Raw genomic sequence first — 15,022 nt, 5'->3', positions numbered from 1 at the left:
TTCTGGACCCAAAACAGGAATTGCAACAACTGGCTAGCAAGCTGGTAGGACTACATCCACAAAAAACTGATTTATGAAAGCCATTTTATGGCCAATTTGAATGGGTGCCAAAGGCCCATTTTATGGAATATTTACATCCATAGCACAGTAGAGGGTTATGGACACGGTGGAATGACATCCCATGAGGATCTATGCTGAAGGTTAGGAATGGACAGATATTTAATTAACACTTAACAGGATGTTGTGCTTTACAGTTTGACAGGAATACAGTCAATCTCCTGATGGACTGATTTTTAAAAGTTCCCGTCATTCAGGGTATTCCAGAACAGTTGATCACCATGACAACAGACAAAGCAGCAGCAGGCTTCTAACAGAATGACATGACAGCTAACATTAGCTCCACCCAATGGTTTTATTATTGCCTTTTCAGGCACAGTAGACAAAACCGTTATGAGTCTTTAAGTTGGTTGTCAGCACAAGAGAAGCAAACACTGAAAAGAAACACCGGTAGGAATATAATATAGCTCCCTCTGTTTTCAAGTAGGATTCTTGGAACGTTGGGGTATGAATTTGAAGAACTCAGAGAAAACAATCAATACCCACACACGTCGTTGTCCTTGTCAAATACAGGGAGGAGAGGACTTCCTGTCCCCGTCTGTTCTCAGTGCCACCTCAGCTAAGCTGTCACTCCACAGATAATACTCAGGCCTCTACAGCACCCACCCCATGGATACAACCCCAGAGTGTATGCTGTCATGCTAATTGTGTTCAGAGAGCTCAGGGCTATCACTAATTCTTCAAAACTAACCTGGTCACAGGGACCCAGGCGAGTTCCTCCACTCTGCCATCCCAGCTGGTCCAGCAGGTCTGACCAACACACCACAGCTCACAGGGGAAATGGTTTCTGTTGACCACTGCAGACACCAAGGTCTGGGAGCATCCCAGAATACCACAAAAATACCACTGCTGGAACTGTCATGACCCCATGGACAGCCGCTGGACAGAGGCCAAACATAATGTTCACATGGAAGGTTCCGGTCCCAGCAGACCAGATCCCTCTGATGCAGCTGTGTTCGGTTCGGTCCAATCAATCAACATCTGAATAAACAAAAACATGGGGGAATCGGGCCCTGGGAATAGTCCTTCAGAATTGCTGTTTAAACAGGAATTCAGGGAAAATGGTGAGTTAAAAAGGACATACAAAGGGAACAGATGGTCCATTGGAACAGGACAGAGGGACCCAAAATAAAAGTCATGTTTTCAGAGGGCTGGGGTACCGACAGAAGACAACACAACCAAATATTTTCACACAAAGTTCTCAGGGGCCCCACATCAACAAACAGCTTGTTGTTCAAGACCCTGATAGAATGAGATGCTAACCTTTCACCTCTCATACTTCAGTACCACCTGGATACACTATTAATAGTAACAGAGAGACACAGCCATGTCAACACAGCACAGACAGAGGGAGAGACAGCCATGAGAGAAAGAGAGAGAGGGAGACAGAGAAAGGAAACTAAGAGACTTACAGAGAGAGGAAAGACAGAGGTGTTGCGTAACAGGGCTCTGGAGTAGCCAATTGTACCTGGGGGAGCAGAACGAGGCTCGGAACGCCTAACAATACCAATTATCAAAGGGTCACTGGAGAGGTGCACTAATGAACTGCTTGCCTATTAAAAACTGCTGACCTTTATCTGACCCTGCTAAGGATGCCTTTATGATTCCTTCATAATGAGAAGAGGGGCTCTGTGCTACAATGACACCAGTGGTCACCATGATTACATACAGAGAATCGACAAAACCAGTAGAGAACATTCTGTTCTCATCGATGACAGCACAAAATGTGTAGTCAAAGAGTTGACCTAAAGGTCAATGTTGGGCCCATTTCCGGAAACTTGGCTCCATATCAGAGCAGTCCAGGACATCGGGGGACCTAATGTCACAAGGTCATGGGTGCCAGGCACTGCAGAGGTACTGCCAACAGAAGATAAGGTGGTAAAATGTCTGGTCAGGGTGCATCCATAGAGGAAAGTAGTGAAATATTGTGTTGGCCTGACAATTTTTCAGTACTGTATGGACTGAAACAATACAGTAGGTATGATTCTTTATTTGAATTTGATTGAGAATCAGTCCTATTGGCAAATAGGTGGAGATCTTGGAGTGCTTTGATGTCCATGTTCAGACATTGATAGATTGGCCTATATATAAACGATTGACTAGAGTGTATTTGTCTTCAATCCATTAAGCTATGATCAAAATAAATGTGTGTGAAAATATTTAAACGACAGCAATTTATCTGTTTGACTGACAACACAGGGCTGAGTTAAAGAATGCACAGAGGGTTTTTGGGTTATGAAACAGTTCATCGTGGCTTCCATTACCACCTCCGGTCACCCCGCATAAAACAAAACAGCACTCACCGGATTACCGTACCGAAACCCAACAAAGGACGCCGTGGCCAACGTCTTTCTGTGTTCACACAAAGCATGTTTTTAGAGCCTAATTGTAATATTTCGATATCAATTCGGCAGTAAGGATCGATTTTTATTATTCCTAATTCTTAATTGGTTGATAATCAATAACATTTGTTTTTTATTGCATTTCAGAGTCAAAGCGTGTCACCTTTGGACTGATTCCAATGACATCCAATGCCTCCCGGTGTGAGGTTTCTTTACCTTCATTAGCCGATCAAGTTGACTTGCCGCCGCAAAACACTATCAAATAAGACACCTGTAACGGAGTTATCTAAAGCGCTTCCTCGACCCAAACTAATAAACCAAGAAATTACAATTCTTGTCACCGACGCTTAGATAGCTTACCTGCCACGGTTTGTGACTAGGCAACCGTGAATGAAGCAAACGTGTTACCCTAACTGTTTTCATATAGCCTACGTGTATGGTATTCATTTTGTGTGGAAATAGCGACAAATGTCCAGTCAAACTTACCTACAATGGACGGCTGTGTTACCCCTCTATATTACCGCATGGCAGAAGTAACCTCTTTAGTTGCCCCGAGTTATACAATAGTACTGCCGTAGTAGTGGTTGTAGTTTTCTATCACCTCTGATCAGTAGGTCGCGGTATCCTAGCCAACTCCAATAACCAGCGAAGTCGCACTAGATGTGACTGAAGTGGTCGGACAGTTCATTAAACGTTGCTTCTCTTGCAACGGTGTGGTCCGTTTCATCCGAGGTCCGCCTTTCCTCCCTCCTTCACTCTCCGCCCCTCCCTCCCTCCCTCCTTCCCTCCCTCACCCGCGGTACCTCCCTCACTCACCCGCCGTCCCTACCTCACCCCTTAAACCACCCTCCATGCCCCGTATCCCTCGCTCCTTCACCCCCTTCTCCCAAACCATTTCGCCTCCACCTCTCTATCCCTCTTAGTTCTCTAACCTCTCTTCTCCAGTTTCCACGGGCAGTAGTGCACGAATGCCCTCTACCGCAATTTGATCGTTAGCACACGAACTGTAGGTTTACCGTGTTCCCTGTTCCCGACCACCGGTTGTGCTGGTTTTTACTCCAAGCCTGAACGAACATGTAGAACGGCTAATGTGCTAACTGACAACACCAAGTGTTTTTCATTGAACTGGAAAAGGTGGGTCAGATATATCCCAAGAATGTGAACTTATCCTAAACGATTTTAACAGCTAATAAACAACCAGATCAATCCGAATCTGGTTAGGGAAATGAGGATTACAGAATCCACCTTGTACAGATCTCCCACCAAACTTTAGAGTGATAGACCAGTGATAACAGCCCATGTGTTTTGTACCGTTTCAGATTTTATTCCACAGTCCACATAGATCTATTGCTCATAATTCAGACAACTGTTTCATACAAATGTGCACATTGTCAAAAGTAAAGCTAACAAAAGTAAATAACTATTATTCTTAAACAACAAATAAACACCAACTCCAAAACATACCAACATTTTCTCATTGTTCTCTCTCTCTCACACACACACACACACACACACACACACACAGTACCATCTTCTAACAGCACATTGTCATTCTTGTTCTCATCAATTTGTGATCAGTCAACCTGATCAATAATGAATGGCTTTTATTGGATAATGAATAGTAGCGTTTGAAATGATTGCGTTCAGATTAGAACCATTATAGAACCCTTATAAATGTTCTCAATTAGAAACACATCTCTATGGTGACCAATGTTCTATGTTCTGGACATTGGGTTATAGCAATTCATTATAACCCTTTCATAACATAACCCTTGATACTTTCTCCAAGGCACCTATTCCCTTTATAGTACTTAACTGGACCATATGTGGTGTACTTCATAGGGAATAGGGAATCAGTTTGAACACAAACCCTTTCTCGGCTGGTGAGAACAATATTCTGATCTTCCTAAATACATCTAACATCTTCCCGAGAACTCTTTAAACACACTACCTCTCCAGTCTTCTTCTATAGAAAATAACAGACATCCAATTAAATTATATTTAAAATCATACAAAAACATGTCAATCCAGAGGACCGGATTGGAACCAGAAAGAGATGAGTTTGGAGGAGTGGATCGGAACCAAAGAGGAGTTTGGAGGATCTGACTGAGACCAGACAAAGTATTGATTGGAAGACCTGATTGAGACCAGGCAGAGATAAGTTTGGGACTGGAACCAAAGGGGAGTTTGGAGGATCTGATTGGGACCAAACAAAGTTTCATTTGGAGGACCTGATTGGGACCAGACAGAGGGGAGTTTGTTTGGAGGACCTGATTGGGACCAGACAAAAGCTGTCAGAACTAGCCTGTGAATCATGGGTTCAGCAGGGAACAATTAAACCAAACTTCTTCAAAGGATTTTCTTACTGGACAAACTTAGGGGTTTTTCTTCTTCTTGGTGCAAACAAACATGACTCTGAACTCAGGCAAATCCCTGTCTTTAAACTGACTACTTGCTTAGCAGCTCCACTTCAATGGCTCACCTGGCAGTCAACACTTGTTGGATTGGATAAGAGTGCTAGGCATAGTTTTCCAAAAGTTATGCATCTGCTGGCCCGGGATGGTCCTGTTTTCTAAGGCACTGCCTCTCATGCACATGTACTGCTGCAGCATGGGGTTGAATCCTGACCACTCTCTGTAATATATCTCTCTATCTAATCGCATTGGATAGAAGAGGTATATTGGACAGCAGAGATATATAGAATAACGTGCCAAAATAATCTATCTTGATCAACCTGGATTTTAGCAGATAAGATTACATTCACAGAAACAGAATTAATCAAATGGATGAGTCATTCACTTGAATGGGATCTCCTGTTCTATTTATTATATTTCTATACTTTCAATCCTATACTATAAGCAGAATCCAGAGGGATAACTTTTGACAAATCAGCCCCAGAAGATCCTTCATCGGCAACTGGCTCTAGATCAGCAAGTTCCTGTTAACACAGGCAGGATGTGCACAGAGCTGGGGTGGTTATCTGATCTCAGATCTGCATTGGAGGAACAACATTCCAAAACATTTCATCCAGTACCTTCTCTGTTGTTTACTGCCACGGTTACGTAGTAACATATTACATGTCATCAGCATTATGTAATCAGATTGATATAAACACTAAGCTCTTCCTGATGATAACTGATAATTGATAACACTTGACATGACGTCACCTTAAGGCAAACACAGTCCCTTGGACCCTGAGTTAAACCCTCAGAGAATCTCTCTTGTCTCTTCTTCACATAGCCTCCATCCATCGATCGCTTGACAGATCCAAAAGTGATGATTTAAAAAAAATATATATATGTTTGAAATGGAACAATTCTCAAACCACGTTAGTGCAATATTAAGATGAGATGAGGATGGACAGTGATTCTTAGGGAAGAAGGACATTTTCTACTTTCTGTCAGCCCGTCTATTTGCCTGTCTGTCTGTCTGCCAGTCTGTATGCTTGAATGCTTGCCGGTCTGCCTTCCGGTCTGCCTGTGTGTCTGCACTAAATAGGGAAAAGGGTGTCAAAGTAGTGCACTAAATAGACAATAGGGTGCCAAATAGTGCACTAAATAGACAATTGGGTGCAAAGGTTGTGCACTAAATAGAAAATAGGTTGTCATCTGAGACAAATGCTTTAAATCTATTAAATGTCTTTGAACAAGAGTTCCAGCCTCTTTCTCAGTAAGAGCCCCTAACCTGGACATGCCTGTAGGACTGGTTCTTTACACAGGGTCAGGATTATTCAAGAAACTTTCCTCGCTGCTCAATGTCAGTTAGCTGGAAAAACAGATATTTGACACGGTTACATCATAGCAAACATATTGAAAAACACATAAAATGTCTCTAATCCAGTTCAACACAATGCTTCATAAAGCCTTCGTAGAGTTTCATAGCACTTTATATAGGTTTAATAAAGGCTCTGTAAGGCATCACAGGGGTGCTACGTATCCAACATCAGACAGACAACTACAACAATCATCAATATTCAGAAATGTTTATGATGAGCAACACTCACTCATCCAAACAAAACGTAACTAAGTTTGGCTCAGTACTTAGTGAATCAAAGACTTAGAGTTCACCTCGTCATCATCCTAATCCCAGCTGTTTCTGGATCCAGGTCAGAGGTCAGAGGCCACCTACATTAAGGCCATCTGTGAGGACACATTATCACATAACGTGGCAATAGCAGTTTAAGGGTCAACTCCTCAGTTCAAGGTTCAACCATCCAGTCAAGGTTCAACCATCCCGTCAAGGTTCAACTCCTCAGGTCAAAGTTCAACTCCTCAGGTCAAAGTTCAACTCCTCAGGTCAAAGTTCAACTCCCCCAGTCAAGGTTCAACCATCCAGTAGGGTAATAAGTCCATTACATAAGACAGCTCTGATCTGAGCATGTGCTAGAACCTGCTGGAGAAGTGAGGACTATGGGAGGAGTCTCCATAGAAGGACCCCCTCCAGTCAGGTCAATGAAGGCTGACTGGTTGTCTAGGCAGCCATACTGAGTGTCTCAGGAAACCTCTATGACCTCCATGCTGCCGGAGAAGCTGCTCTGACTCCCCACTTTCCTCCCCACCTCCTCTCTGGACGGACTCTCCGCTCCTCTTCTCCCATCTCCAAACTCCATTTGGCAGCTCCTCCTCTTCAACTGCTTCTCAAAGTTGCTCTCCTCATGCCAACTCCTCCGTGAGTCGCCATGGTCCCCGCTCCGCTGCCGCCCACGCCTCCGCACCTCCTCAAACCCCTGGCTCACACTGTATGCTGCAAAGCCACCGCCCCCAAGGATGTTGGGCCCGCCCCCTAGGATGGCAGAAGTGGAGTAGAAGCGGTGTGACTCAGAGAGGTACCACCCCCCTGACGACACGGTGACAGGACCCAATAAGACATCAGAGTGCCAGCCTTTCAGGGCAGAGCCTAGGTTAGTGGCGGGCTTGGAAAGATGCTGCTGGGAACGGGACAGGCCGAACAGGAAGCTGGTGGTCTGGTGGAGGGAGGCCGGGGTCTGGTGAAGCGAAGCCGGGGTCTGGTGGAGGGAGGCCGGGGTCTCCTCCATGTTGCCGCTGCGGTGAAGCTCCTGGGAACAGGCCTGGGAGTGGCTGGGCTGCTTGGAGGTACGAGTGGAGGTGCTTTTGATGAAGGTGGTGGTGGTACTAGAGACTGCAGCAGGAGCAGCAGGAGCAGAAGGAGCAGGGTCTGTGGGGCCTTCGGCCTGCTCCTTGTCAGGGCTCTGCTCAGACACCTCCACCACGGGGGAGAATTGACAGGGTTTACTGATGTTAGGAGGCTCCTTGAAGCCAGACGAAGTAGCATAATACTCCTGGTCTCCGGTGTGGGGGTTGGGTGCTGGATGGGGGTACGACCTGAGGGGGGTGCTAGAACAGCCTCCTGGCTCCCCATATGACTTTATGTCCAGGGAGAAGGACCTTTTCAGCCGGGCACTGTCCTCCGTCCCCTGGTCCAACTGGAGCCCCTGGAGGGCCTGGGCCAGTAGCCTCTCCTCCGGGGGCCAAGCGGACAGGACACACGGCAGGGTCAGGGGCTCCAGCAGGGCCAGGGTTGGGTCCTGGGCCCCTGGGGTGGGGTTGCTAGCGTCCCCCCGGGTAACCTGACCAGTCTGCTCTAGATGGGGGTGAGGGTGGAGAAGGGCAGAGGTTTTGACGCCCCTGATCTCTGCTCCTCCAGGAGTCTTGATCTTCTTCTCAAAGTCCAGCAGTTGACCCAGGAAATTGAAGTTGGGGGAGATGGTGGGTCGCTTCTCTTTCACAAACCTGTCCAGAAAGAAACAGGGGAGATACTGAATCAAAAACAGAGATAATGCATCAGAAACAGAGATAATGCATCAGAAACAGAGATACTGCATCAGAAACAGAGATACTGCATCAGAAACACAGAGATAATGCATCAGAAATACAGAGATACTGCATCAGAAACACAGAGATACTGCATCAGAAACACAGAGATACTGTATCTGAAACACAGAGATACTGCATCTGAAACACAGAGATACTGCATCTGAAACACAGAGATACTGCATCTGAAACAGAGATACTGCATCTAAAACAGAGATAATGCATCTGAAACGCAAAAATGAAAACAGTGTATTACAAAGAAGCCTAGAACACTCTGACCCACAGAAGTCTCATGCCCTCTAATTTTCTATAGTTGTGTAATTATATGTCAAATAAACATGGGGTTCATTCCAGACTGGTCAGAACCTTTGAGTAGAAAATAAGGTTAAAGGACACATCCCTACATATCATGAGAAGGTTAAAGAACACATCCCTACATATCATAAGAAGGTTAAAGGACACATCCCTACATATCATGAGAAGGTTAAAGGTCACATCCCTACATATCATGAGAAGGTTAAAGAACACATCCCTACATATCATGAGAAGGTTAAAGGTCACATCCCTACATATCATGAGAAGGTTAAAGAACACATCCCTACATATCATAAGAAGGTTAAAGGACACATCCCTACATATCATAAGAAGGTTAAAGGACACATCCCTACATATCATGAGAAGGTTAAAGAACACATCCCTACATATCATAAGAAGGTTAAAGGACACATCCCTACATATCATATATCTGAGTATGTGAGGGATGGATATGGAAAGTGGATGGTACTTCCAGCTATAGTGGGATGCCTTCAACTATGATATCAACGCAAAAAACTGCCTTTTAGTCAATTGAATCCTCTAACCTGCTACATTCCCATCAACAGAAAACTGACTCCTTACACCTTGATAAAATGTAAGGATGACAGTTTGGGATGAAGTTGGCTGTAACACAATGTAGGTTAGGGTTAGTATGTTAGTGGTCTGTGGGTTATGGTTAGTATGTTAGTGGTCTGTAGGTTATGGTTAGTATATTAGTGGTCTGTGGGTTTGTGTTAGAGGTACACATCCAAATTACATAATTGAACATATATGGCTGACGTTATATGTATGGGTTTTCATCTGTTTTCTTTTGAATTGGAGATGTGAAGTACATTACTCACACACACACATATATGTGAGTTGAAAATGTGTCCTCAATTGACTTTGAATGGGGAAAATTACTCATTAGGGTTAGTTAGTGACCTGTGGTCCTGTAGATTAGGGTTAGTTAGTGACCTGTGGTCCTGTAGGTTAGGGTTAGTTAGTTACCTGTGGTCCTGTAGGTTAAGGTTAGTTCAGGGCCTGTGGTCCTGTAGGTTAGGGTTAGTTAGGGGCCTGTGGTCCTGTAGGTTAGGGTTAGTTAGTGATCTGTGGTCCTGTAGGTTAAGGTTAGTTAGTGACCTGTGGTCCTGTAGGTTAAGGTTAGTTAGTGACCTGTGGTCCTGTAGGTTAGGGTTAGTTCGGGGCTTGTGGTCCTGTAGGTTAGGGTTAGTTCGGGGCCTGTGGTCCTGTAGGTTAGGGTTAGTTAGGGGCTTGTGGTCCTGTAGTTTAGGGTTAGTTAGGGGCTTGTGGTCCTGTAGGTTAGGGTTAGTAAGTGACCTGTGGTCCTGTAGGTTAGGGTTAGTTAATGACCTGTGGTCCTCTAGGTTAGGGTTAGTTAGTGACCTGTGGTCCTGTAGGTTAGGGTTAGTTAATGACCTGTGGTCCTGTACGTTAGGGTTAGTTAGGGGCTTGTGGTCCTGTAGGTTACGGTTAGTTAGTGACCTGTGGTCCTGTAGGTTAGGGAAAGTTAATGACCTGTGGTTGTGTTGGTTAGGGTTTGTTAGTGGCTTGTGGTCCTGTAGGATAGGGTTAGTTAGTGACCTGTGGTCCTGTAGGTTAGGGTTAGTTAATGACCTGTGGTCCTGTAGGTTAGGGTTAGTTTGGGGCTTGTGGTCCTGTAGGTTACGGTTAGTTAGGGGCTTGTGGTCCTGTAGGTTAGTGTTAGTTAGTGGCTTGTGGTCCTGTAGGTTTACGTCCTGCTCACCTGTAAGCCTCATCTAGTGACATGTCCATCCTCTTCATGATGTAGGCAATGGCAATGGTTGCTGAGCGTGAGATTCCAGCCAGACAGTGTACCAGCACACAGGCATTGGATGCTTTGGCCTTCTCTGTTGAAAACAACAACACAGCTGTTTACAGTGTTTTGAATAACAATGACATCATTAGGAAGAGCAGGGTGTTATTGATTACAGGCCTCAGACAGCTCTACATATCTATCTGCTAGCTAGCTACCTTTTCGGACACTTTTCATAGACATAGCTGTGTCCTCATCTCTTCATTATCAGCATACAAAACACCAGATTACTGACCTATGAACTCCACAGATCTGTCCAACCAGGGTAGGATCTTCTCACAGAAGCTGTCATTGACTGGAACTCGCAGGAAATGTGATTCAGGTATGTAGTCTGGCTTTGGGCAGGTATTACTGGCATTCAGAACGTATGCTATGTCATTCTGCTGCATCAGCTCCTACAGTGGACAGGAGAAAGGGGGAAGAGGAGAATGGAGAAGATTGAGAAGAGAAGTGAGAAGGAAGGAGTAGAGGGTGAGAGGATTGGGAAGCGGATGAGAGTAGAGGAAGTAAGAATGTTGCAGAGTTACAATGTGTTTACTGTGGATGTCAGACTGATTGTCCGTTTCAATTAAAACCACTTGGATTTCAAGTGCTAAGATTAAAATGGCCATTGCAAAATTTAGATTTAGATTAAACATTTCTTCTTGGACTTTAACGGGTGCTTGGGGTCATTGTCTGGTTGGATGATCCCCTGGTGGCCAAGACCCAGCGTCTTAGCAGAGGCAACTATTTATTTCCCCAAAATGTTCTGCATTTTGAACTCAACAAAGACCACAGGAAGCAAAACAGCCACATAACATCAAAGTCTGTAAGACAGTAGAGCTCAGGCCCATAACATCATAACACCACCCTGTCTAATAGTGGATGACATCCGCCACCCTGTCTAACAGTGGATGACATCCGCCACCCTGTCTAACAGTGGATGACATCCGCCACCCTGTCTAACAGTGGATGACATCCACCACCCTGTCTAACAGTGGATGACATCCACCACCCTGTCTAACAGTGGATGACATCCGCCACCCTGTCTAACAGTGGATGACATCCACCACCAAATCTTTACTGTACATTGTGTAAATAATTCAGGACAAAATGACATAATGGTCAATAGAAAATAAAATCACCAACCGATTGAGTGCTGGATTTTAACTCACACTGAAAATCAAAGTAAACAATTTAAATCATAGGCCGTTTCAACTTGAAACAGCATGAATTTGATCACGGCAACTCATAATGTGAATCTGTACAGTGTATGGCCCCCATGTGCCTGTATGCACTCCCTGGGGAACTCCTCCCAGACCTAGATCAGGGCATCAGTGAGCTCTTGGACAGTCTGTGGCGCTTCTTGGTGGCGTTGGATACAACGATACATAACGTCCCAGAGGTTGTCAAGTGGATTCAGGTCTGGAGAAAGTGAGGGCCAGTCAATGGCATCAATGCCTTCGTCATCCAGAAACTGCCTACACACTCTGGCCACATGAGGGCAGGCATTGTCCTGCAACAGGAGGAACCCAGGGGCCACTGCACCAGCATCAGGTCTGGAGATGGGTCTGGGTATTTCATCTCGGTACCGCAGTCAGGGTATCGTTGGCTAGCACGTGGAGGTCTGTGTGACCCTCCATGGATATGTCTCCCCAGACCATCACTGACCCAGCACCAAACCGGTCATGTTGGATGATGTTGGATGATGTTGCAGGCTTCATAGCGTGTGAACCTCAGTGTAAACCGGCTCTCCTCTGTGAAGAGAACGGGGCGCCAATGGCGGACCTTACAATTCTGGTGTTCTCTGGCGAATGCCAATCGAGCTGCACGGTGCTGGGCTGTGAGCACAGGTCCCACTAGAGGACGTCTGGGTCTCATGCCACCCTCATGGAGTTTGTTTCTGACAGTTTGGTCAGAAACAGACTTGGAAACTGACTTGGTGTTATACTGTGATGATTATGTGTTCCCTTAACTTTTTTGAGCAGTGAATATGATGATATAATATATGGGACCTTATTTGTCTCTGGCAGGGTGTTTAATATATTAACATATATGATGAGGTAATACATTGTACCTTATTGAGGACGTCTCTCTGGCAGCCCAGGTAGAGGTGTGGCAGGATGCGTGTTGGACCAGAGGTGTTGAGGGGCAGGCAGGGCTGAGAAAGGCAGGATGGGACCAGGCAGGACGAGGCCAGAAGAGCCTTACCTTCACATAGACCTGGAAACAGCTCAGAGAACTCAGTGAAACCACCTAAAGAGAAACACAAAACAACAAACAGAAACATTATAATCAAATTTACTGATGTTATTTGGTCCTGTGGGGTTTAGTTGGTAGAGCGTATATTCCTGTGGGGTTTAGTTGGCAGAGCATATGTTCCTGTGGAGTTTAGTTGGTAGAGCGTATGTTCCTGTGGAGTTTAGTTGGTAGAGCGTATGTTCCTGTGGGGTTTAGTTGGCAGAGCGTATGTTCCTGTGGGGTTTAGTTGGTAGATCGTATGTTCCTGTGGGGTTTAGTTGGCAGAGCGTATGTTCCTGTGGGGTTTAGTTGGCAGAGCGTATGTTCCTGTGGGGTTTAGTTGGCAGAGCGTATGTTCCTGTGGGGTTTAGTTGGCAGAGCGTATGTTCCTGTGGGGTTTAGTTGGCAGAGCGTATGTTCCTGTGGGGTTTAGTTGGCAGAGTGTATGTTCCTGTGGGGTTTAGTTGGCAGAGCGTATGTTCCTGTGGGTTTAGTTGGCAGAGTGTATGTTCCTGTGGGGTTTAGTTGGTAGAGCGTATGTTCCTGTGGAGTTGGGGTTTTCCAGGCAACAAAAGAAAAGACCAACATTGGATCACCCCCAGTCATGTGGTCAGATGGTGGAAAATGCTACGGGTAAATAGTAGGTGTCAATATTTGATAAAATGTCAAAGCTTCTATTTTTAAACCGTAATCTGATGCTAGTCAAACACACACACACACACTCTCCGAGGATCTGAAAAAAAGAATTCTTGATCTACATAAAGACAGCCTAGTCTATAAGAAGATTGCCAAAACCCTGAAACTGAGCACGGTGGCCAAGACCATACTGCGGTTTAACAGGACAGGTTCCACTCAGAACAGGCCTCGCCATGGTCGATTTGGTTGGCTTACATATAATTATTAATTTGTCAGTCAGTGTTGTATTCAGGACTGTCGAGAAGGTTAACTGTTTTTAAACAGAAGAGTTGCATTGATGAAGGGATTCGTGTTTTTTTTATCTTTGCTGTTTTTTTTATACAGCCTTATGATTAAACCCTTTTCTGTAAAAATTGTTTGTTCTACCAACAGCCACTCAATGATACCCTAACACCTACAGCCAATCAGAGTGATACCCTAACACCAACAGCCAATCAGGGTGATACCCTAAACTTTGTTAAAGCTGCACTAGATAGGATTTATTCAGTAAAAAAGAAGTGCCTGTGGAATGTCATTTTATCATTTTTGGAGCATGCCGCTACTTCCCAGCCAATCCCGTTCCAGCCAATCGCCTTCTGCGAAGCAGGCTTTCCTCCTTGGCTTGTTTTACCTGGGTTATATGATATATAGTATAACGAAGTTTGATTTATGTAAGAAACTATAATGTCAGCTAGAGACCAGGACGACAAACCGTCAGTTCCTCCCTTGTCTACTAAAGCATACACTACAAAAATACCAAAGCGAAAGAAGGCTTTGACCCATTCTCTGTAGCTAGCTACCAGAATCAGCTAACATTAGCAAGGCTAAGAATAACGTAGTCGAACTCTGAGTTAGTGCTTTTTTAGGAACAGGTAATTCAAATGTTCATTTTTTATTCGGAGCGTGATTCTCTATCGGGCATTGGTGCAGAATCGCTTTCTGGCAGATGAGTAATTGCAAAATGCTGTAATCGTTTTTTTTACTGAATAAATCCTACAAAGTGGAGCTTAATTTTTTTTCACATTTAAGCGATCTGGCTAAAACATTGCCACCATGAAACCAAAACTAGGAGCACAGAAATGGAAAGACATCTAAAAGCAGAGGTGGGGGACTCGAGTCACATGACTTGACTCGAGTCTGACTGGAGTCACAATTTTCAGGACTTGTGACTTGCTTGATTAAAGTAGGAAAATGACTTGACTTGACTTTGACTTGAGAATAAGTTACTTGAGACTTGACTTGACGTGGAAGACTCGACAATGACTTGAACTTATAATAAAACAGCAATAAAATTATTTTATATGTTGTGACATCAGCACCACTAATCAGCGTATGTGCCTTTAACGCTGCACAATTCAAACCGCGCCAAACATGGCAGACAGTAACGTTAGTCGAGCTCCACAAATAGTATCGTTTGGATACAAGGACTTTGAACTGGACCGTGTGAATAAAAAAGATTTGCCAGATGCAAAATATGCAACAACGTCAAATTTCATTCGTTATTTTAAGAACCACAAGGAAAGGTAAGAAAGTAATCTCTTTATATTCAGTTTCACTAAGATCTATAACGATTAATGTAATTAATTAATCTTTTGTTTGTCATAATTTGGCCTTGGTTGCATATTATATATATATATATTTTTTTCTTGGTAGAAATGTGACCATTATCATTACTGAATACGTCT

General features: G+C 44.4%; 2 protein-coding genes across 3 annotated transcripts in view; both read right to left on the bottom strand.

Moving 5' to 3' along the window:
- eps8a (epidermal growth factor receptor pathway substrate 8a) overlaps positions 1-3,233 on the bottom strand; it is a 74,929-nt gene extending 71,696 nt beyond the window's left edge. The window contains exon 1 of the mRNA XM_034296933.1: positions 2,946-3,233. The gene's annotated coding sequence lies outside the window, so the exon portion shown is untranslated. The remainder of the gene's footprint in view (positions 1-2,945) is intronic.
- A 527-nt stretch (positions 3,234-3,760) lies between these two features.
- Positions 3,761-15,022, bottom strand: part of dusp16 (dual specificity phosphatase 16) — a 30,790-nt gene continuing 19,528 nt past the window's right edge. For both annotated transcript variants that reach the window (XM_010898033.4, XM_010898034.4), the window contains exons 4-7: positions 12,499-12,677; positions 10,678-10,837; positions 10,353-10,476; positions 3,761-8,209 (exon numbers count right to left, since the gene is read on the bottom strand). In XM_010898033.4, coding sequence (XP_010896335.1) covers positions 6,952-8,209; positions 10,353-10,476; positions 10,678-10,837; positions 12,499-12,677 — 1,721 coding nt within the window. In that variant the 3' untranslated portion in view covers positions 3,761-6,951. The remainder of the gene's footprint in view (positions 8,210-10,352; positions 10,477-10,677; positions 10,838-12,498; positions 12,678-15,022) is intronic.

Source organism: Esox lucius, chromosome 14 (genome assembly GCF_011004845.1).
Source record: "Esox lucius isolate fEsoLuc1 chromosome 14, fEsoLuc1.pri, whole genome shotgun sequence".
In the NCBI taxonomy this organism is placed as follows: Eukaryota; Metazoa; Chordata; class Actinopteri; order Esociformes; family Esocidae; genus Esox; species Esox lucius.
The sequence above is the reverse complement of the archived record's forward strand: the minus strand, read 5'-3'. Positions and strand labels throughout refer to the sequence as shown.